Here is a 24,386-nt window from a genome sequence, read left to right as displayed (position 1 = left end):
TCTGAGTATAAAGACACCAGGTCTTTCAATTTAACTGAAGATCTTTGGACGCAGATACTCTTTTCCATTGGGCTTACTTTCAAGTAAGTACATTTTTCTTTTTCTTTTAGCATTTTAATGAAACACAAAAAGTACTTGGGAGGCGGGACTCCATATACCTACGATTTTAAGCCATTTCCGTATTGTCCAATCTGTGTGGATTCTGGTGACCGTTTAGCAGATTTGCCAAATTGAATCACACTTGCAGCATCATCTGAAAGTAATACAACAAATATATACATATATTACTAGCTCCCTCAAGATACTGAAGCTTCAGATAAAGGTTTCTTCGAGGTACGTTTCAATTTTCACAATCTCTATTCAGAAGGCAGGACAGTATGTTAAAAGGTAGAACAGATTCACAAAGCCACTTGGGAGGTTTCTCTTCTTCTGATGACGATAAGCTTCAAACTGATCTTCAATAATAACAAAGGTATCACTGTATTGTACGGTAGTGTGGATGTAGTTGCAAAGAAATATTGTTTTCTGTACTGGGAAAGCCACCAAATCATTTTCTAGATTATAGCATTTTCATACCATCTCTTTTCATCCATTTATTCTGTGTGTTCCAAATAACTTCATTCATGTTAGTTCTATAAATAAATTAGATGTTACGGTTCAGCAGCATATAGTTTGGTCACAAAAAAATGGAAGCGTTTGCTTAAAGCTTCTGTTGCCCTTTACTTGATTTCTTAATTTTGTGATGATGTAAATTTTTAAAAATGCAAAGCTGCATGGATGCCTGACAGGTGAACAAACCGTCGATACAATTCAAACCCATTTCCTTTGTCTGGCTGTGGACAGCCATATAACAGGTACATAATGAAAGAGATCGTGGATTTTGAAAATATTAAACTATCTTCAAAGTCGTACTAAGTGTTATGTTATTGTTTCTTCATAGAACCTAACCACCAGAGGTCATAATTTTAACAACAAAGATGATTTATTCCTTCCTTTCTATACAAATATAATGGGCTTCATTAGACTAAAACATTTTTTTGTTAAATAAGCCAGAGTAAAAGACATACTGTAATTTCTGTATGAATCAGAACTCCAAGCTAACTATCCAATAACCGGTAATTAAACTGGAGGTATTAAATAGCTATCAAAATTGGCAGCCACTGATAGCTTAACACTCCACGAATTTCTCTCATCCCATTTTAAAACCAACTGGCACAATATCTGAAACAGTCTTCTCCAGACAGTCCTCATTTACTGACTGCTTGTTTAACAACCCTTCATAGTTATGAAGAAACTGAAGATAGCAGATTTATGACCAACAGTCCTCTAAGTTGTGGCTACCACAGCATTCCCAGTTATGCGATTGCGTTGCCATTTGTAATGTTTTGTCAGTTTTCGACCAAGTCACTGGGAAAGCCAGCAGGAAATTGCAAGCTGAAGTCACGCACTTTTAGTGACTGTGATTAATTATTTAACAACCACAGCTGAAAATTACATCACAAGTTGATCACATGATATTTCTCTTTATGACTATGTAGCTTAGTGACAGAGTTGCTGGTCCCAATTATGGTTGGTAAGTGAAGACTACCTTATAGCGCCTTAAAGTTCTGATACAAAGAAATGATAGTATCAAAGAACATGTTTCAAGGAAATAAGCTTGAGCCAATAGCAATATTGAAATGCTTATCAATCCAAAATGCTACAAGCCAGGCAGAAAATTAAAAAAAAAAACAGATCTAGTAAAAGTTTGCCATGTCCAAGGTATAGGATCGTCAACGATAATCGTGTGTACAGCTTTTACGAGATATTATGTCAATTGTAACTATATTTTCTACTCTTAGACACTTGTTACATGAAACTATGTACAAAAAAAAATTCAAGGCGCTCGGGTGAACAAATCAGCACCCAGGGCAGGCAAAGCTTAAAAATCCTTAGTGAAGAAGCCAGCGAGAAAGACTACCTTCAATAATACAAAAGGGACTTTTGACAGTTTGAAAGATACATTGAACAATTCGGTGAAATTTTTTCCTTTCGCCAAATTGTAGACTGACATCTTTCATCATTGGCAAGGGGTACACATTCTCCATACAAATCGCATTCAGGCCGCGGTAATTAATGCACTATCTTATTATTTTTTTTTAACAAGTTTTATTAAGTTTTTCTTTTACATACATATTTTATGAACAGAGTATTGACCGGGTCACATCTTATACAACTTGTAACATAGTTATATATTGATTTTTATAATCTATTCCAATCTCCTTTTTTGTTTTTTCAAATACAATTTACATATTTCAATTTCTGCCATGATATTTTTTCCCTACTTTATCTTAATCTCTTTGTAATACGTAATATATAAACAATATCACCATCCTAATTTCTTAGCATTACTTCAATTAATTATCTTATTTCTCCATTTATAAAGTATATTTCTCAAAATCCCCATCACATTTTTTGGCTATAAACAATGTACTTCACCTTATTCTATTTTTACATTGAAACCCTTTAACTTAATTGACTTTCCACATCTTAATCTCTTATAAGTACATAATAAACAATATCACTATCTGCCCTTAATTCCTGATTTCTTATTATCGCATCAATTATTTTATTTCATCATTTACAACGTATTATTTCAAAATCCCCATCACAGGTTTTTACATTTCAATTTTATCTCATGATTTGTTATTTTCATAATTGAACCAAATTACTTCATATTTCATCTGATCATTTTACAATACACAATATACATCATCATATTTACTTTTTACATTCACAATTACTAATGTTTATACAGTTCCCTTAGATCTACTAATATATCTTATTTCCCTTCATTCTTTCCACTATTCTTCCCCTTTTAACCATTTTCTCTTGGTCTCTCCAGAATTCCACTTCTTAATAATTTTCTCCCTTCATCCCATTCTCGTCTTCTTTTTATATTTATTATATCTTTTCCTTTAACACTGTCAAATTAGTTACTAAGTCTGCATTACTATTAATCTTCTCACTGTTCCTATCACCCATCTCCTCTCACTTATGACTGTAACCTTGTTGCCGGTATCCTTAAGATTTATATTGACTGTTTCCCTATGACTATCATTAAGTGTTGTAGCTTATGGTTCTTGACAAATGTATCTTTTCTTGTATGTACACCGAGAGTGTATTCACCAAGACAAATTCCTTGTGTGTCCAATCACACAAGGAATCCTTTCTCTAACTTTTGAGTCTATTACTCGCATCATTCGCCTCAAGTTTTTACCTAATCTTTTCCCATTTCCTTCTCTTCCCCTTTGATTGATTCTTTTTTGGAAAATATTCCCCCCTATCCATTCTTTTTTTGCCACTGTAAATCACAGTGTAATCATCTAACTTTTTACCTTCAATTCCTTTACTTTCAATATTGTTTTTTTGTTTCTCATTTATATTCTCTTTTTCCTGTTTCGTGTATTCTAACAAGGTTTCTAACTTTGTATTGCCCTTTATTGATTCACGCATGTTTTTAAGCATCTCAATTAATTCCTCACACATCCAAGACTCCATATTGTCAATTTAAAAAATTATTGATATTTTAACTTATATTTAAGATTTAAGTCCATATAGTCTGTTTTTAATTTCCAGATGATATCCAGTACAAATGTTTGTCCAATCCACTCCAATTTAAAGTTTTATTTTTTTCCACCTCCTTTAGAAGTTGAGACCCAGCTGTTTAAGTAGAAACAAATACTCCTTTAAATTTCTCAAACTCTTGTAATGATCAAGGTCACTGTTGTTATTTCTTTCAATTTAGCCGGTCGTTGTAGTGCTTTCTTTCCACCAGACGTCTCTCTCCAACCCACAATTCTCAGAACAACAAAGTATCCAGCTTGCAAAAGTATTTTAAATCCACATAGAAAATACTTTCTCTCAAATTTCTTTTCCTTTTTGTTTTTAATTTCTCTAAATTCAGTTTTAAATCCAGTTGTAAAATTTCCTTTCTTGGGCTTTAATATTTTAACCTCTTTGTTCTTCCTTCAAATTTCAAAACTGTCAAAATTATTTCAAATCCTCATTAAAAAATACTTCCCCTCGGGTTTCTTTTTCTTGTATTAGTTTTAATTTCTCCAAATTCAATTTTAAATCCAAATATAAAATTTTCTTTTCTGGGTTTTAATACTTTAACTTCCTCTTTGTTCTTCTCCCTCCATTAAAATTCCCAAGTGCCAATTAGCCACTTGTTTCCTCGCCAGGACACCTTTTAAGGTATCTTTTTATAATGTCCTTGTTTACCTGTGAGTTGGCCAATTGCTCACCCAGTACCAGTACTCCATTCAAACACCGCTCCTGCACGAAGTCTTATTGCGGTTGCCCCAGCTTCGAAGCGGTGATTTTTAATGGCCGCCACCCCTGCCACCGGTTTGAAGAGCTGCCTCCGACCTTTCGAGAAACTTGCCTGTTCCTCTTGATCATCTGAGGCACCTCTCCTTCTTCAGCGTCCCTACAGGACTTTTCCGGTCTGAAGACCCCCCAACAGCGGTTTGTCTGGTTGGATTTTCGTGAGGCTCATCGGAGCTTGCTATTTTCCAGCCAGTCTCGCCGTGATGCTTCCGGTTCCTCGTTAATGCACGATCTTAGAGAGCCTGCCCTTTTTTCCTGAAACACCACCAGGTCAGCCATGCATGATTTTGCTGGCCGGATGAACCCCTTGGCCATGTTCTTGTCAATAAAAACTCTGAGCTCTTCCAATTCCCTTGGTGTCATCAAGTAAAGTCTAGGATTCAGTAGTTTGGCCCTGAGTAGGATCTTGATCGCAGTCTGCTGTGGTGGTAGGACTCCAGTATTTGCTAGGTATGGCGCTAATTGCTTCTTTCCGCTCTTGGGTTGAGGCAGTGTTTCCCCCTTTCACTTTCTTAATAAGTGGTGTGTGGTTACTTAGTTTCACTTTCTTTGGGGCTTCCCATTCTGGGTTTTGCCAGAGGATTTTTAACACTTTTCTCTTGCAGTCTATAGACAAGTTCCATTTTTCCAGCCAAGCCAAACCAAGCCCCATGGGATGGTCCATTCGTGGGGCTACAACGAATCTAATAGTCTCTTTGTGAGATCCCATTTTTTCTTATGTTTACTACTGGTTCAGTCAAAAAGGTCCCCTGCTAGCGAACCATCTAACTGCAAGGCCATTAGAGTTTTTAACTCTTGAAGTTGTGGTCCAAGCCTCTCCTCTACATTTAGGCTAACTATGGTTGGCAACGGGCGCATCTGGAGTCCAGTAAAACCATCATCATGCCCTGCATCCCGAGGAAGCCACCATTAGTTCTATGCTGATTGTCCCTGGGATTAGGGGCCACTTATCATAGGGTCGTCTTCTCTCCGCTGTCACTGTCTTGATCCAACTTGGGGCCTTTGATCGGAGTTCCCTCACCATCGCTGGATGATGAGGTGAACTCTACGATCTCAATCTCTCTTAATGATTCCTCTTGGGGTTTAAAGGTTGCTGAAGTCTTCTTGGGAGCTTTGTAGGGCTTTGTGTTTGGCTCCGGGAAGGACAATCGGTGCGCTTGGTAGCCATTTTTTGCCACATCGGAAACATATGTTGCAACGCCTAGGACTGGCCCTCCCCTTTCCCATCTGGGGTGAATCCTTCCTCTATGGGGTGTAAAAGTTTCATTGCTCCCAGCCAGTGCATTCGTGAAATGTCGCCAAGTCAGTCTCCACTTCGCCAGCCAACTTCTACCATTGGTGGAGGATTCTAGGTGCTCCTCATGACAGACAGATCTTGTGGTTTCAGAAGTACTCGATCAGCATTACCTGGACCAGTCGACTGGCTTGGGGTCCTTGGTGATCTCTGAGCTAGTTTTCTTGCTGACATTTCATTACTCAGCTAGGTAATATCAATAGTGCTAGTAAGGAGTGCAGTGGTGGCTTGCTCTGTCAGTGCTGGTTGGGGCGGTCTTAGAGATTCTTTGGTATTGTTTACTTGATTGTTGGTCTGATGTTAACCTTCGAGTTAATCTATGCTGATCTGGGTGCTGATTACTGGTGGAGAGGTGTTTGGGTCTTCTTTTTTGCCTGGGTGATAGTCCCTTTAGGATAGTCTATAGATGTTGTTCGTATCTATGTATCTATTGATGGCTAATTTGTCAAGAGCTCCAGCCTTCTAGAAAGTCTCCAGTGTTTTTGGATTTGGCCTGGTCTTGGATTGTCACATTTTTCCCAATTGAAACTATGGTTATATCTATTTATATGTTGTGAAATTAAAAGATTTACATCATGGCTTCTGATTGGTAGTTGGTGTTCATGGATGCATTCTGCCAGCCTCCTACCTGTTTGTCCTACATACTAATTGTTGCAGTTCTTAGTTTGTATGTTGTAGATAACTCCTGTTTTTTCTTCTGGGGTTGCTGGGTCTTTTGGTTTGCTTAGGATGTTTTGAAAGGCAGTTGGCTTGTGTGCTACACCAATTCCATGTAGTTGTAATAGTCTCATGGGGGTTTCTAAGATATTCTTGATGTATGGCAGTGTAATTCTTTTTAGGGTTTGTGTTGGTTGTGCTGTATTGGGTTGACTGGTCAGGGACTTTTTGATAAAGTTGTGTGGATATCCATTTTGTTGGAAGATGTTGTATAGATGCTCCATTTCCTTTTTCTGCTGTTCCGGGTTGTTGCAGTACGTTTGGGCTTGTCTGAATAAAGTCCTTACGCAGCTTCTCTTGTGGGAAGTTGGGTTATTGCTTTGGTAGTGGAGCACCTGGTTCGTATGGGTGGTTTTTCTGTACACTTGCGTTTCTAGTTTGCCATTGGGGTCTCTGCTGATCAGGATGTCCAGGAAGGGTAGCGAGTTGTTGTTTTCTTCTTCGTTAGTAAACTGGATTCCTTTAAAAATGTTATTGGTGGTTCTGTGGGTATTCTCTAATTGGTCCTTTTTATTATGGTGAAGATGTCGTATACATATCTGATCCATATTTTTGGTTTTATCATGTTGCTATGAATAAGAAATCCTTATTTTTTAAAAAATTGTCAAATGTAATTTTAATTAAGTTTGTATTTTGAGAAATTTGCGTAAAATATTATTACTTCAAAACCAACATTACAGGTAGATAAAACAAAGAATGGAAGCTGAAATAAACAAGAATGGAGGCTCAAATATAAAAAAGCAAATGATACCAAAAGAGCTATTCTTTATACTTAAAATTGTTCTTTATAATACTGAATATTTTATAATTTCAAAACTGTAACTGAAAAAGACCTTACAATTTAGCAGTAGTAATGTTTTAAGAAAAAAAACATGATCATCCACTTGGCTGATAGTTTAAGTCACATAAGTATTTTCTTTAAAAAATTCTGGAATACTCCACTTCAGACTATTTAATAATAAAGATTTCTTATACAAATACACAAATTCATTATCACTAATATGACAAGTCAAAAAGTATCAAGTTGAAGAAGTGAGTGCTTTGTGTGCAGATTACCAGATTACAATTACTCATTAAAATACCATACAGTTTTGAAGGCACCACATTTGAAATTTCAATTGAATCACCTTTGAAATTGACCTTCAGAGCACACAAATCAACAGATCTTAAATATATTTTTGTCATTCTGCCTTTGCTGACTTCACAAATATTCTAACAAACTTTGGTAAAACATAATGGATCAGCCATACCTGATGTACTGTAATCTGTCAATTTGAAATATTCTTTTTTTCCCTCTCTTTTTACTTACTTGGGTCCATTCCAGCTCCATCATCCAAAAAGCCCAGCATGAATCCACCTCGAAGGTCTTCACGATTCTCTATGAGAAGAGAAGACTTTGAGTGACGGGTCTATAATCCTTCTTTTATATTAGAAATAAAAACTGAAGTGTTCAAACTGTTTATCATACATGATGTCATATTTTATTGGTAGAACAGCATCAAGAACTAATGAAATAAAGCTTATGTAAGGGCCTGGAATGAAATCAGTGAACAGATAAACCATTTAATCCTTTCTTAGTTCTCATTAAATATGTACATATTCTGTGTGTTCTACACACTCCACTTTCCAATCTGCCCTCCATGTTCTATGAATATCTGGCAAGCTATAAGGGAAAAAGTTAACTTACCAGCAAAGATATCTATCCTTGTGGCACTTGCGTCTCTACAAAACAGCAATAAGGAATCGGTTTTAGTTGAAGATCAGCTATCACACCTGATAGAGGTATTGTAAGTTACTTTTATCTGTTCTTTAAGCACTATTGTACCCTGCAACAAGGTATTTTAAAATCGTAGATGAAAATAAGAGCAAAAAAGGGAACACTTTCAGGGAGATAGAAAGGCTAGTGAGGTAACTGGTGTAAAGCAGTCAAGATCTTTAAAGTTGTGATCAATACAATTTTAATTACATTCATAGCTGATACTATTTATCCATTTTTTAAAAAATCAATCCAATCAATTCATTAACAGCCCATTTTAAGTGCAAAAGAGCCTTGGTGGCACAGCAGACTAAAGCACTGTTAAAGTAACACCAGCTGCCTGCAATTACTGCAAGTTCAAATCTCACCAGGCTCAAGGTTGACTCAGCCTTCCATCCTTTCGAGGTAGGTAAAATGAGGACCCGGTTTGTGGGGGCAATAAGATGACTTTGTATAAAAAAGAACACCGCTTAGGGGGGGCTGAAAGCCCTACTAAGCAGGTATATACAAAAGTATGAAGGCTATTGCTTAACGCATTGTAAGCCGCCCTGAGTCTCCGGAAAAGGGCGGCATATAAATTGAACCAATAAATAAATAAATAAATAAATAAGTAATTGTTTTAAATTCAAACTGGGACTCTTTATTTAGCTATAAAAGCATGCTTTTTCCTGTTCATTCTCACAATTCCATATGAATATTCCGTGCAGAAGCTATCCTTCTAAATTAGGAATTTGTTTTTATTATGTTTTCCTGCAATCAAGCACTATTCCTATGATTTTCTCTTTCGAAATTTTTAATCAAATCAAAGGTTAGGTTTTCCTCATGATCGTCTATTTCCACCCACATTACAGTATAAGTTTTCCCCTCCAACAGGAATTACTTCAAGCCAATTTACAGCACCATCGTTGCCGATTGTGAAGAAGGCAACATGCATCCACCAGTTGATCAACATTATAGTACAAAAACTGGCACCTAATCAACTTGATGCTTCACCCGTCATTTTATTTGGCATTTAAATAGCTCACTATTTGTGAGAAGGCAGCCATGCAGCTGATATACCATTACATTCCTTTGCTCACTAAATTAAAATAAGAAAACATTTAAACATGGTGTTTTAACCTCTGAGAAACGTCAGCCCATAAACTAGGAGTGATACAAGAGACCCTGACAACAGAAAATATTCTGTCAAAAAGCTCCGCCTAGCTCTAAGCAATTCTACTGGAGTCAATTTCTGCTGAATTGTAACCGCAATGGAAAAAAATAACATCAGCAAAGTTGATAGAAGGACACAAAGTTATAGCATCACATGGGTATACAAGCATTCTAGGAGAGGGTTAAATACTGCATAACAGTGCTTTTGGATGTGTTATTTTCAATTTAATAAGGTGATGTAAATTAGCACTGAGCAAAATTCAATAAAAGCAATATTTAGTATTTCCAGTATAGAGTAAGTAAAGTTATTTTTAAAAGAAATCTTTACATTCAATTTCTCTGTAAGTACAATAAAACAATGAATTGAAAGCAAGTTAAATCCAGTGCAATTTAAGCATTTTGTAAAGTATTTTTTAAATTAGTATTATCAAATTTCTTTGCTGACCATTTCACCCTTCAAGGTGACTGAATAATGCAAGAAAAAAAAATTCAAATCTAGAAAGTTATGGTGTTGGGTATATTACCTTGCATTATCTACAAGCTCAGCAAGGGCTCCAAACAAGAATTCGTGTGTGGTTCTGCAATGCCAAACAGAATTGGTAAAAATCCTTTGAATCCAGGAAGCCGTGTACATAAACATTATTGACCCTATCTAATTTATAACAGGTTCTTAAAGCGACCAAGAAAATTACATAAAACTGTCCCTCAAAACAGAACAAATTTCTACAATTAACTATGGCAGCATATTCTGGGCTTATTCAAAATAAGACAAGATTTTGCAGGAGTACAATTTCAGCAATTATAGACTTTTTTCAAAATGTTTCAAATGTGTAAACTATTAACAATTCAATTTGAAATCGTTCTTGACATATGTAGCATTAAGAGGTTTCTTTTCTATAAAAGTGGATTTCCTAATTTCATAATCTGTTTGTAGGAAATTCTGCATCCTTTTGGTGATGCAAACGTTCAGAAATGCATGTTAATAACTACTCCTAATCCAGAAAATTAAAGAAAAATCTTAAATTTGTACTTCTAACAATTCAATAATGCTAATCCATGGTAGAGTCCCATTTTTTTATTAACCACTAATACAATAATAAATCTTCAAAGTAATATTTACATTAACTATTATTTTGCCGAAAAATGGAAAGTAATTTTTTTAACCACTTTTACTACTTTTTGAGTTCTTAAGACTTGAATAAGGCAATTTTATCATTGATCTAGTATCTAAAATGACACGGGCCTTTTGCATTGTGGCACCAGCATGCCATTCAGCAGTGATGTGACTCTTGAAAGAATCCCAAATCGTATTCCGGTTCACAGTAAAAGCAAATTTCCCTAAAATACAGGGAATAAGGACAAATCTCTCAGAATACTTGGAGGTTATTTAAAAGTACTGTAAGTGAAATGAAATACTTCATAAAAGATGTACCATAACCAAATGCCAATCAATGCTAGACTAGTTAATGAGCAAAGTCAGAGAAGATACAACAAAGTCGCCTGTCAACAACTGAATAATAATAACTGAGATACAGTAATTTTCAAGTACTCTAAGATATTCCATACAAGAGCGTCACAAACTGTTATTTGTAATTGTCAAGTAGAGGACATATAATAATGGTTGCAAATTAAAGAAAGGAAGGTTCTATGTGAACAGAATGAAACACATCCATAATAGCAAGAACACACTGACTACAAAACGAAGATAATGGAACTATCCTTCACTATATTTATTCAACTAGTTACTGAACATCTGTCTTTTAATTTGGATAACTGCATTAAGCGAGAGGTTGGTTTTCTAGGATTTTTTTCAAGCTAGTTGTCTTAGCATCTATCTTCCCTTTTGAGGATAAGACAGATCACTATGCCTGAGCTTGCTTTCCAAAAAAAGCAGCTCAAGCACAGCGTTACACCAGATGAGTAACAGAAATAACAAGAAATTATATTGTAAACTTGACTATTAAAGAACAGCAAATCCTAGCTTCCAAAACTAACCATATTTGGATTCTTAAAGAACTCAAATATGAATGTACTGGGTTTCTAAGAAAAGCTTACACATTTTTCAAGGACTGGAAAAATAAAACCTCCAATTTCTAGTAAGCGATGAAAGATGGGATGTTTACATTTTTATATCAATTTAATATCCATTTGCTAACACTATATGCCATAGAACTAAGAACAGGAATCAGCAAGGCTTCTGCTAAGGCCAAGTGCTGTCACGGTAATCTTATTCATTTTTAACAGGTCATGGAAACAATTTACAGATAGTCCTTGACGCAATTGGGACCAGAACATCTGTTGCTAACGAGTTGCACCTGATTTTCAGCCTTTTCATTATGAACTTTAAATAAATATGGCTTCTCCCACTCCCTTTGCTTGTTGGAAGCACCCCGAGAAGGTTGTAATGCTCCATACACAACATGGGAAATGTAATCTGATCTTGTGACAGCAAGAGAGTTTGTATTGTAAATTTTATTCTATTCCCTAACTTAAGTACCAGCGAAAATATAATTGAATCCAACCATGTAATTTGGATTTTAGCTTCATATACTAACTAGGAATTCTACATAAAAAGAGCAGTTTCTACTGTAAATTGGTAATTTTATCATCTACAGTAATGATTTAAAAATAATAGTTGGGTCTAATCCAAAGAATCAAGACCCATTAGTAATTATGTATAGAGAAATCTTATTTCAGAAAGCCACACTATTTTCCAATTTCCATTGTGTCTAGATGGACTTGGTCATCTGGATGTTCTCAGGCAAGCAGTTTTCTTCAAAGATGCAATATTATTTTTATTTTAAAAAATGCGGTATAAAATATTTTCACCAGTTATTACCAAAACTTGTGGGAAACTGTAGAATCTTCACAAGGACCTACTGAAAATAAGCACAGAGAATTTGGGAAAGAGGGAACTAGAAGATGGTTCTCCAAATGTCTATCTTCCAAGAAGAGGCAAAACCAACAGAAAGATTCTTAACAGATTCTTCTCTCCATCAATCTACAGGTAATAGCCACTGAATCTTTAAGGTAGAAGAGGAAAGACACAACTGAGAGGAAAGGATGACCCATGGTGGCACAGTGGTTAGAGCGCAGTACTGCAGCTACTTCTGCTGACTGCCGGCTGACTGCAATTTGGCAGTTCGAATCTCACCAGGCTCAAGGTTGACTCAGTCTTCCATCCTTCCGAGGTGGGCAAAATGAGGACCCAAATTGTTGGGGGCAATATGCTGACTCTGCAAATCGCTTAGAGGGTTGTAAAACAGTATATAAGTCTAAGTGCTATTGCTATTAATATAGTACACCACTTTTTATATTTATTGTGAACTTCAATTGTGTAATTTTATTAAAGATCTGTCTTATGTTTCAATAAAGTTGTTGTTTTTTCCCCAAAACATCTATCAGTTATCATTCAATATTCTGAAGTTTCATTAAGTCATAGGTGGATTTTTCTCACCTTTCCTTATTGCATATGGACTAGTACATAATTGGAATTGGGTATGGCTAGTCTAGAGAAAAGGAGGGCTAGGAGTGACATGATAGCAGTGTTCCAATATGAGGGGCTACTACAAAGAAGATGGGGTCAGCCTATTTTCCAAAGCGCAAGAAGGCAAGACAAGAAACAATGGATGGAAACTAACAAGAGGGAACTAACCTAGAACCAAGGAGAAATTTCTTGACAGTGAGATCAATTAACCAGTGGGACAGCTTGCCTTCAGAAGTTATGGGTATTTCAACACTGAAGACTATTAAGGGACTGAACAGCCATTTGTCTGAAATGGTATAGGTTTCCTGCTTGAACAGGAGGTTGGTCTAAAAGATCTCCAAGATCCCTTCCAACTCTATTATTCTATATGTGTGATATCGTCATTAAATGCACCTGAAACTGCATAATTATTTTCAGCTTCACACATTCACTAAATACCTACACAGCTGATTTGACACGGAAGATTATTTTACTGAAATACTACAAAGCCTGCTTCAGCAAATGACAACAGGAAGCAATATTGACTATCTCAAAAAAAATTAGGCAGAACTGGACCTGGTTAGAACCTGCATGGAAAATTATCAGGTTTTAAATTAGATTCAGAAATTTTAAAAAATGGTAAATCACTACTATATTGCCAAGAAAATTACATGGATGAACCATGTGGTCACCAGGAGTTGAGCTCAATCTTATCACAAAGTCTACTACATATCCACCTTTATTCATGCTCATTTCCACTTGGTTTAATTTCTCCTATATTTTCCCCAAGTAACAAGATTAAGTTATCTTTTTAAACACCACTGTTTAAAGCCGAGTAACCTTGTTTAAATTTAAATAGTTACCGGGTAAATGTCTTAAGTCAAACCTTTGTTACTTTCTACGTTATATCTATAATCTGAATGTATAATCTTCACGTTGTTCTCAAAGATAACTGAAATTTTGCCCCATTTTATCTTTCTTGACACAGTTGTTAAGTGAATCACTGCAGTTGTTAAGTAACATGGTTGTTAAATAATCTGGTTTCTCAATTTTGCTTGTCAGAAGGGTGGAAGAGATGATCACATGAGCATGTTGCCAGGTGGCTGATTTTTAATCATGTGACCATGGGGCTGCTGCAATAGTCGTGTGAAAACCGACCCTAAGTCACTTTTGTCACAGCCATTGTAACTTTGGTTATTAAATGAATGGTTGTAAGTCAAAGACTAACCAGTCTCTCCTGTTTCTGAATATCAACACTTTTAACTTTAGCCTTTAAACTGCTCAGGAATCATTCTACAAGACTGATCAGTTGTACAATTTCAGCAGATTCTATATTATACTAAAATCATAACATTTCAAACATCCTATAAACTAATGAGGAAACCAGGACCTGATTTTAACATATCCCAATTCTGACGGGATCTCAAGGAATGAACAATTTGAGATATTGTATGAAAAATTAAATGAAAAACATACTGCCTCACATTGCTCCATGATCATATGTGAACATCCCTGCTTAGAGCAGAGAACAAGGCCATAGACTTATACATTATCATATCTTCCCAGATTGGAAGTCTCTTTTCTTCTTTAGCCAAAAACTTAAAAAATTCAGTCCAACTTTCCATTTAGTAGCTTTTGCCATGGAAAGTGACAAATACATCTATCAAAGATTCCAGAGTTTCCTGTTATCACAATTACATCTTCATAAAATCAAGGAGATTCTAGGAATATACCATTGTCATAATTAAGGTCTATTAGCTCTTTCACTAATAGAATAGCAAGATATCACAAACTTCACATTCAGTAATCATCTCTGCATCTTTCCTATCAGGATTCTCTTGTTCTTTTAGTTTTTTTCACTGCAAGAGCCATTTCTCCTTTATGCAAGAGAAATCCGACAAAACTGTACTTAAAGAATTCATTCTTCTTTGAAATGCATCGCAAATCTTATCGTATGCACATCATATATGCTGCTCTTTTTAGAACTACTTTGTTATCATTCCATTTCATGCCACATTCTGTAGTTTCTGTACCATCAAATTGTGGGAGCAGTTTTTGTCACACCTCAACATCTAATGTCGCTTATTAAATAAAATGCATTCTTTCTTGACATGTATTCAGAAGTTGGCAAGTGGTGTATCTTCTTGTCGATACAAGTAATCTAACTAAAAACAAGATGTAGATATTCCGCTGTGGAGTATTGTAGCTTTTTGCAGTGTATCATCATCAAGAACTTGCAGACATTTATAAATCAAGTCTATCTCAACCGGCAGTAGTTAGACAGTCGCTTCACTCTTTTTGTTCTTGTGGATTAAAATCTTCAGTCAAATCCTCTAATTTCATTTTGAGAATAGGGTACTAAATTAGTAACCCATTTCTCATTCCAATATAGTGAAAATACTTACCTACCTATTATTTAAAAGTTAAGTTTTTTAGTCGATCAGCGATCCTAGGCTTCTTTACGAATATCTCTGCAGAATTCTCTATACACTTTTTGCTATCAAAACTTTATAGTTATGCAGCACAGTTTAATGGAGTATGTTGTTTTCAGATATTGCAGCCTTGTTTCTCAATTCCATATCTTGCTTCATTATTACGTAATCTTTCTAAATCCGTTTTTCCTGTTCCTTGAGCCAAAAGCACTTTTAAAAGGCAAAAAAAAAAAAAAGATTCCTCGGGATCCAGTGAATCCTGAGCTGGAGGAGCTTCTTCAGCTAGCTGATTCATGTCAGAGATTCCAAGCAGCTTTTCATTTGTTTTCTGATTGCCCACGAGGATTAGCTTCTACCCAATGGTGTGGGGTTTTTTTTTGGATTAGTACAGTAGTTATTGGCAAGATCCAAGGAAGAAATCTCTTAATGCTACATGGCAACCCACAGCTTTCTTCCCTTCCTTACTCACGAGTTGGTATGCAGATAGTCGAACGTGAGTTGAGCGCGCTGCAGGCTGCTGTAGTTGGCGAAGGCCATGATGGCGACGGACGCCCCTCCCCCACCCGCCAAGCCCTTCCTCTGAGGGAAAAGCGGAACACGCCTGCTTTCCCGCCTCTGCTCCCCTCCTCAGAAGCTACCTCTGCCCTTCGCAAAACAGGAGCTTTCCAGCCCAGATTAACATCCTTCGCCCATCGGTGCTCCCGTCCGTTGACCCCTCCCCCCCCCACTTCCCGTCCGTTATCTCCTCAGTTTCAAAGTCAGCGCAGCCCTTCGCTGTCCAATCCGCCGCCCCTCCGCCTCAATTCTTCCACAGCCGTCGGCTTCCTTTCTCTCTCCCCTTCTCTGAGGGAAACGGTTACCTTCGGGCCTCTCCCCCCACCCCTCCTCCCCGACCCCTCGAGGCCGCTCTCATCCGATCCGGCCTCACAACCGCTCCGCTCCTCTTCCCTTCACACAATGCGGCGAGGAGAAAGAGGGGGCGGAGCAACGGCGACAGCGCCCTTCGACGGCGATTGGGGGGCAGCCTGTCACGTGGCCAGCACCCATGGCGCCACGGCAGCGCGAGAGGCAGCCTGAGTGGGGAGTGGCGCTTTTACCCTCCTCCTCCCCCGCCCTTTTATTCCTGCCTCAGGTGACCGTTGAAAGCGAGCGGGGAGGGAGGGTGGAGCTGGCGCACGCGCGTGAGGAGCTCGCTCTCGCCCAGCCTGCTGAGGGGGAGAGTGGCGGTTGAGGTGACAGCTTCTCGCCCCGCGAGGGTTCGAAAGGCGGGCATGCGCACGCGTCTCCTCACCCACCCAGCCCCCCGTCGACGCGCTAACGGATCGTCGCCGCCTCCTCGTCCTCCTCCTCCTCCTGCTCCTGCCTGGAGCGCGCGCGGATCCTCAGCTCCCAAAGAAGAAGAAGGAGCCATTTTATTTTCCTCAGAAAGCGCGGCATTTCCACTCCCGAAGATGGCGGCGGGCTGTCTTTTCGATGCGCGCGCGCCGCCGCCGCTGCTCCCTCGCCGGCCGGCTCCTTACTTTTTTTTTCTCTTTTCCCGCGATTTTTCAGGAATTTTAACGTATTCTTAAACCGTCGGTTGTCTTCTTTTGCAAATGGTCTCTCTTATACCGAAGTGCTCCTGGCTTTTTGACCGTCTTGTCATCGCCTCAGCTTTTTTTCCCCTCGGGGGGATAAAATTAACCGCTATTTTAAAAAAAAAAATCCGCGGTTCTCTCTCGCGTCCGGGCATAAATTCGGAGTTGAGGAGGGGGAAAAGGTGGTTGCGATGGTTCTGAAGAGAATAACAGGAGTTTTGAGCTTTTCGGCAATCTTTGCGTTATAATGAACTAATTTGCGGATTCCGTGATACAGTAGCACGATATTGTATGTATTTTTGTGTCTGTGTGTAGAAAATTTTACACACATCAATTTTTTTTTTTAAAAAAATGTCAGTTCTTACTCGCCTGCGTTTCTTGGATCACAAAATCGCAAGAATTGTTACTAGATGAATGTTGGCTCAACTAGAGAGTTCAGTATATCATTATGGGAATTTATGATATTTTTAATAGCAGTGTTGACAACTACATTGTTAACGCATTGTAAATGGGCATTGTTAGGTAATGAGAAGTCAAAGTGGAAATTCCATCCATTGTCTGCTATCTGATGCATTCAGGATTCTAATCAAAACAAATTTTTACTATATAACTTACACAGGGGGGTTAGTATTGGTTGCTATTGATATTACTAATTAAGATGGAGAGCAAAAGAAAAGAAATAATTGGCTGTGCTTTGTTTATTTTCATGACTGCATGTGACAGCCTATACATGACCTCTTCTGATCCCCATTACATTGTGTTTTGTTTCTTTATAGGTGATAAAAAGTCAATTTTTAAACGCAGCTTAGCCAACAAGGAACGCATTTCAGTGAAGGCAGTTGGGCTTGGATCTGTGGTTCTTATTTTTTCCAATTTTCTTAATTTTTTGTTAAGAATTTTCTTAATTCTTAAAACTGGGGAGGGGGGGAACCCTTCAGAACACAAATCAGAACATCTGATGTCATTCTCTTAATAAAGCCCTTCAGGAATTTTACTTTTTCGTATTATGGAAGAAATGTTGTTCTTTGTTCATGTGGTTGCTTCCATTCCATTTCTACATCACACAATTTTGATAACTTAGAAGAATAAGGTGAGTTTTAAGTGATTGATCTTGAAGAAAACACCAGAAAGAGTATTGAAACATCAAATCGGATTATTAAAACTGTAACAAGCTTTTAAATTATTCATATATTTATTGGATTCATCACTAAAACTGGATATAAGAATGATTGAAACTTAATATGCTGCCATGCAGCCCTTTATGGACTCAAGCAAGTATGGAAAAGCAGGAAATGAGTTTTTGCTCATTAGAGTTGAACAAATTTGCAAGTTACTGAATACAGTCCTGTTTGTGAGCACTTTTAGGATGTTTCTGATGTGTATTTAAGGGCTGTTTTAGTAATAACCATTAATTTTTTTATGAAGTAAACATGCATATTTCACAAAAATGAAAGTGAATAAATCTGATAATAGCTTTGCAATAAATTTTATTTAGGATATTGAGCTCTGATTATTGGTGTATCATGCAGCATGGAATGATTTTAGGACAGGTATTCTGAATCAGGATTTAAGATTTCTGTAAACCCAGTGGAAGATTTTGGTTCTTGTACCTGCCCACATTCTCAGTTCATACACATACCGGTAGGTTTTCATTAATGCGCAGTTGATGCAGAATTTGTCTTTTTCACTATTTAACCTGAGAAGCCAGTGAATGTTTTAACCAAAAGTCGGATTCATTTTGAAGGCCATGCATATTAAAGGATATAACATTGTTTTGGCACACTTCGATTTTACAGTGGTTGATTGGTGGTTGCTGGATCTAGAAGATTATGTTGTGATTGCAGTTGATTTAAAATAGTGGGTTAATGGTTTTAAGGTTTTTTTTTAAAAAAAGACAACAATGACATAATTTATAAGTGCCATTTACTTTCTTGTCAACTGAGACCCCAATAGTCTTGGAATTTCTGATTATGCTGTGTTGTAACATATTCCACTTGGAGATAGATTAGAGGGTAAATTAGAAAGGAAAGCTCAAACTTTATGGGGTTAATGGCCTATTTTTCTTGAATATGAAGACAACTCAGAAGAATGAATAACAAAATGAAAAATAGTACCTTAGGGACAAAGCCATTTGGGAAACTTTCTGCAAGTCATACCTTCTCAATCCTAAGAAACAGGCAAAAATGCACTTAGAAAAACATTGCAGACAGTCAAAAATCTTGCTTACACCATGCCCCTCCTTATCTGAGACTGCTGCTGTGCTCTTGGGCTGTGGGAGACATTAATAGAGGGGAAAGGATAGAGAGGGGAAAGGAGAGTCGGAGGATTAAGAGCCATTTGTCCTGAACGGCATAGGGTCTCCTGCTTGAACAGTGGGTTGGACTAGAAGACCTCCAAGATCCCTTCCAACTCTCTTATTCTGTTAACTTCAGGGACTTGCCCAGGCAGTTCCCAGGAGTCAACAGTTACTTTGAAGGTACACATGTGCACACAGATTGCTAAAACCAATTCTAACTTGTATTCCTTAATACATTTGATGAAACTGCCATGAGACTTATCGTTTTTTACTAAACTGGGGAAACATTTATTTCCTAGTATTTTACTGGTTATATTGTAATTTGTTGTGGAACTGCTTAGTCATTGGAATTGGGTGGTATATAAGTTTAATATAGACTGCCTGAAAAGGAATATTCTTTGAACCCCAAGGTGCAATTTTTTAGTATTTGTGACATACAGTCAAGGGATTTTTCTTTGTTTTTCTAGAAATGCTACGTTCAATTAATTATGTCATTTGGTCATAATTGCAACATGTTTATGAATACAGTATATAGTCAGCTCTTTCAGTTTTGCATGGTATCGTCTTGCAGTATTGAATGGGTACTCATATGGCATGCTAATAGCAACAGACATATACTGTAGGAAGTTGTGAGAGGCTTTGATATGGTGGATTCACCCCTTCTACTCACATAAATATGCAGATTCAAGGATTTACTATGAATTATACTAATAAGTATATTCCATTTTAAATTTACCCTCTAGATATTTGCATGTGGAAGGAATAGTTAAAATACCCTATGAATTAATTGCCCAGTATAGCGAAAAGAGATCAGATTTAGGCATCTATGAATATATTTCAGTGTATCCTAGGAAAACAAATGTTTGAATTAAAGGAGATTCTGCATGCATGCATCTTTTCAGCCTCTCCTTGTTTCATAGCTTGTCCAGTTACCAGGGAAAGACACATGTTTTTTAAGAAGATGTTGACCACTGTGTCATACTTTCTTGTGCCCACACCATTTTTTTCCAGGTTGATTTCCAAAAGTACAAAACATCTTTACCCTGTTCTTTGCAGGAAAGCAGTGCAGTTCTAGTACATATTCAAATTGCAAATACAATTATTGGTAATTCCATATATGAGTAATTCAGCACATTCTAAATTAAAGTTAATGTCCCTTATTTCTTTAATTACAATTTTCTGAAATTAATATTTAGAATTGTAGTGGATAACTTGAGTCCTCAGTCCCAAATGTGACCTTCCAACCTAATGGGGTTTGGATTTGATTTGCTTGTTCAAATGCTTTTTGACCAGTGGAACAATATCTGAACAGGATTACTGAAAATAGGTGTTATTGTTTTCTACCCTTTTGAGTTAGGAAGTACTCAAACATTTATATAAAAACTCTTAAAGCTCGTTGCATTTTTGAAATACAAAGTCCTTTCCAAAATTTGACACTAGGAATAAAAAAATACCCATATTTTTGACACAAAAAATACCCAGGTTTTTGGCAAGTTTATAGAAATGCTTTTTTGTTGTTGTTTGATTTAGCTAATGTTTAGAGGTTCTTTGGTTGAGCTGTTACTGTTGGCTTATTTGGCAATTTCTTGATTGGAGTATTGGGGACTTAACCAAATACACAAAGTTTGAAACACCCAGGATTATGGATCTCATAAACCTTTGCCTAGCCACATTCCTCCAATTTCATGGACGAATTTACCAACAAATTAAAGGTACACCTATAGGATAATCACTTTCAGAATTTATAATGTGGGTCATTATGCAATGGAATCCTTCTTCAAATACAATCGAAAACATGGAACAAATATGTAGATGACATTTTGACCATAATAAAAAAGGACCAACACCCACAAAACTATCAACATCTTGAAAGGAATCCAGTTTACCAAAGAAGAAAAAAAGAACAACTCACAACCCTTTCTGGACATCCTGATCAGCAGAGACTACAATGGTAAACTAGAAACGCAAGTGTACAGAAAAACGACCCATACTATCCAGGTGCTTCATTACCAAAGCAATAACCCAACCTCCCACAAGTGAAGCTGTCTAATAACTTCATTTAGATGAGCACAAATTCACTGCAGCAATCCTGAACAGCATAAAAAGGAAATAGAGCATCTATACAACATCTTCCAACAAAATGGATATTCATTTAATTTTATCAAAAAGTGCCTGACCACTCAACCCAACACAAGCCCTAAAAAGAAGAACACTGGCATACATCAAAAACATTTCAGAAACCACCAACCGCTCCTTATTAGCGCTAATGATGTTACCTAGTTATAAAACATCTGCAAGAAAACTATCACGCTCAAGGAAGCACCAAGGACACGTCATTTCAACCCTGAGCTAGAAATATTTTCCTTTTAAGGATGAACATGTTTACACACATCCCATAAGAGATGTTTGGTTTGCAAACCAACTGTAAGAATTACTCTATAAAATATCTAGTTAAAAGCATACAGCAATAGTGCTTAGATTTCTATACTATTCTATACTTGGTGGATTATTAGTCAACATATTGCCCCCAACAATCTGGATCCTCATTTTATTGACCTTGAAAGGATGGAAGATGGAGTCAGCCTTGAACCTGGTGAGAATCGAACTGCTGACAATTGGCAGTCAGCAGAATTAATCTGCAATACAGTATCCTAACCACTGCATTCCACCATATAATTGGAAAAATACCATATATTTATCAATGTAAATAATATAACTATTATAAATTGGCATTTAATAGTGGAATAATATCTGTTTAAAAAGGAAACTGCAATCAAGAAAACACATTACCAGAATTCTCCATTGAGATATGAAGATTGGAGAAAAACAAGAATGCAAAATAATGTGGTGAATGAAGATAAAGTAATTCTATGGCATCTCGGATGTTCTCCGCCAAACATCAACACTTAACAAAACTGAATCAGGTAGAATGGTGGTTACAGAGTTAAGTAGTTGAATGAAAAGCCACTTTCAGTAGATTAAACTCTACAGTTGTTTGAGATGAGACAGAAGATTTTTCAATTTCAACACTCACCTACCTCAGATTGTTATTTCTGGGATCGGAGACAATTTATGGTCAATGTAAACTTTAAAAATCTTCAACTACTATGTCCTGACAGATCTGTCCATTACAATAAGTCTTTTCAAGAACACCTCCAAATCCAGTAAATTATAGCTCAGCAGCACCTCAGTATTTTTAAGCCTCTATTTTGGGGTGAACTGCTTAAGAGGGAAGAAGAGAATATTACAATAAGTATGCTGCCTTGAGATTCTAGAAGAGAGACATGATATAAATATCATTTTTTAAAAACTTCATGGAAAGATTAAGGGATGGTAGAAACTGAAAAAGAAAACTGATTTAAACCATCTGGTGTTCAGAAGAGCAATTATCCCCCTTTCTTCCTCCTGTGATAGTAATAAAGAGAATAGGACTAACCAGAAAATCCAGTTTCCCCTCAACTTTTATCAAATTAAGACATTTTGTTGTCCTAAGGAAACAAAAAGAACCAAGATAAAATGGCATTCCCTCCTATCACAATGTAAATCTGACTAGACTAGCAATTGAGTCTTCTATTAGCAAGAGAAATTTTTATGGCACTTAAGCTGAAGCTAAGGAGAACTGCATCAGTTTTGTCCTTCAAAGTCTGGCTGTCCTTTAACATTCATTCATTCATTCATTCATTCATTCATTCATTCATTCATTCATTCATTCATTTATTTATTTATTTATTTATTTATTTAAATTTCTATACCGCCCTACTCTCGAAGGACTCAGGGCAGTGAACAGCCACAGGATAAAACACATAAATACAAAAATTTAAAATAGAATAAAAATGAATTAAATAATTTGGCTGAACAAATTTAAAATACCCCATAACTTAAAAACAAATTGCAAACTTCCCAGGGGACTTCTGACAAGCAAAGTCAGTGGGGGAGTTGGGCCATTAAGTGAACCCTAACCCTCATTTAAATTATGTATAAAGATGTTGCGTACTAGGCCTAAGACAAAACTTTGGGGTACCTCACTTCATGTTTCCCTCCATGTAGATGTAGTTCTGTTAAAGACTACACTGAGTGCAGTTGGTCAGCCACTTATAAATCCATCTGATGGTGATCCAACCCACATTTTTCTATCTTATCAAGTTGTGATCTACTTTGTCAAATGCCTTACTGAAGTCCAAGTATATTATGTCCACAGCATTTTGCTGATCCACTAATTTAATCACTTTGTCAAAGAATGCAATAAACCCATGTTCTAAATATTAAACTATAGGAGCACATTCCTCACATGGTTAGGAATCTGGGTTGCAAGCTAGCAAGCCTGTGTTCAAGAAATAGTGAAATAAAACATCGGTATGGGAAAGTAGTTATTGCTCTGGGATGTTAAAGGTTTCCTTTCCAGAGAAAAAGGCTAGAAAGAAGTTCCCTGAAGATGGGCTTCAGCACAAGTCCGAAAGCTCGGAAGACGAAACATCTGGTCCCGGTGACCAACCCAGATTGGATCCTACAATATCCTGGGACATGTACATTCATCTTCATTCTATATAAGCGCTGCATGAGGATGCTCAGGAATGCAATCAATCCAAGTAGCAGCTTTGGGTTCCATACTGGATAGTCACACGATCGAAATCTACACGCTTTTTCCATTAGAAACCTTGATTTTTTTATTCCTGTTAAATTTCTTGGGGAGGAGATACAGAGACCTCCTCCAGCTGCTTTACCAATAGTTCTTCCATGCACCTTCATACGGGAGATTAAGTCCTGATTTGTTTACCCATAATTAAAGAAGCAACAGCTTGGTAGGGGTAACTACTCAGCCAAAGCGATGTTTTCATTTCTTAGAATATAGGAACCCAGTCAGTATTTTACAGCAACTTACATTATTGTCATTTAACTATGGTTTGCACTAGGTATTTATCATGTCTGCTGTCTTAACATTTTGAGTGAGCCAGCAAATTCTAAACTATGGAACAAGCCATGGTTTACAAACCAAAATAGTTGGATTTCTCATGTACATGCTTGTACAACATGAGTAAAGTAGTCTCTGTAAACTAGAAATGTTCCATTCTTCATAAAAAAATCTCTTTAAATGTACGAGTCTGTCAAAGCTATTAAAAATGGGGCTTTTAAATAAAAATTTTATTTGAGTTGATAACAGCTCAGCACTCTTGTAGATTTATGTTTGGTTTTATTGTAGTGTGGATGTTTTATTACTTGTAGCAGTGGCTGTGGTAAACTGCTAACAGTCTTAAATTGCAACAAGGATTAACCTAATAACTGTTAGCATGTTATGACTGCATTCAGTCAATATAGGCAAAAAGA

The 24,386-nt window shown here is 36.9% G+C and overlaps 2 protein-coding genes across 4 annotated transcripts in view; one reads left to right on the top strand and one right to left on the bottom strand.

Moving 5' to 3' along the window:
• MORC2 (MORC family CW-type zinc finger 2) overlaps positions 1-16,451 on the bottom strand; it is a 34,912-nt gene extending 18,461 nt beyond the window's left edge. Inside the window, exons 1-5 of one of the 2 annotated variants that reach the window (XM_034428687.3) lie at positions 15,661-16,451; positions 9,818-9,871; positions 8,073-8,107; positions 7,695-7,763; positions 163-253 (exon numbers count right to left, since the gene is read on the bottom strand). In XM_034428687.3, coding sequence (XP_034284578.2) covers positions 163-253; positions 7,695-7,763; positions 8,073-8,107; positions 9,818-9,871; positions 15,661-15,728 — 317 coding nt within the window. In that variant the 5' untranslated portion in view covers positions 15,729-16,451. Of the gene's footprint in view, positions 1-162; positions 254-7,694; positions 7,764-8,072; positions 8,108-9,817; positions 9,872-15,168 lie in introns of both variants that reach the window. The other variant, XM_087880411.1, reaches the window with a different exon arrangement.
• The window catches only part of SMTN (smoothelin), a 76,799-nt gene continuing 68,617 nt past the window's right edge, over positions 16,205-24,386 (top strand). The window contains exon 1 of one of the 2 annotated variants that reach the window (XM_087880415.1): positions 16,205-16,323. The gene's annotated coding sequence lies outside the window, so the exon portion shown is untranslated. The remainder of the gene's footprint in view (positions 16,324-24,386) is intronic. The other variant, XM_087880413.1, reaches the window with a different exon arrangement.

Source organism: Pantherophis guttatus, chromosome 17 (assembly GCF_059756535.1).
Source record: "Pantherophis guttatus breed Tessera chromosome 17, ASM5975653v1, whole genome shotgun sequence".
NCBI classification, from domain to species: Eukaryota; Metazoa; Chordata; class Lepidosauria; order Squamata; family Colubridae; genus Pantherophis; species Pantherophis guttatus.
This window is presented reverse-complemented; position numbering and strand designations above follow the sequence as displayed.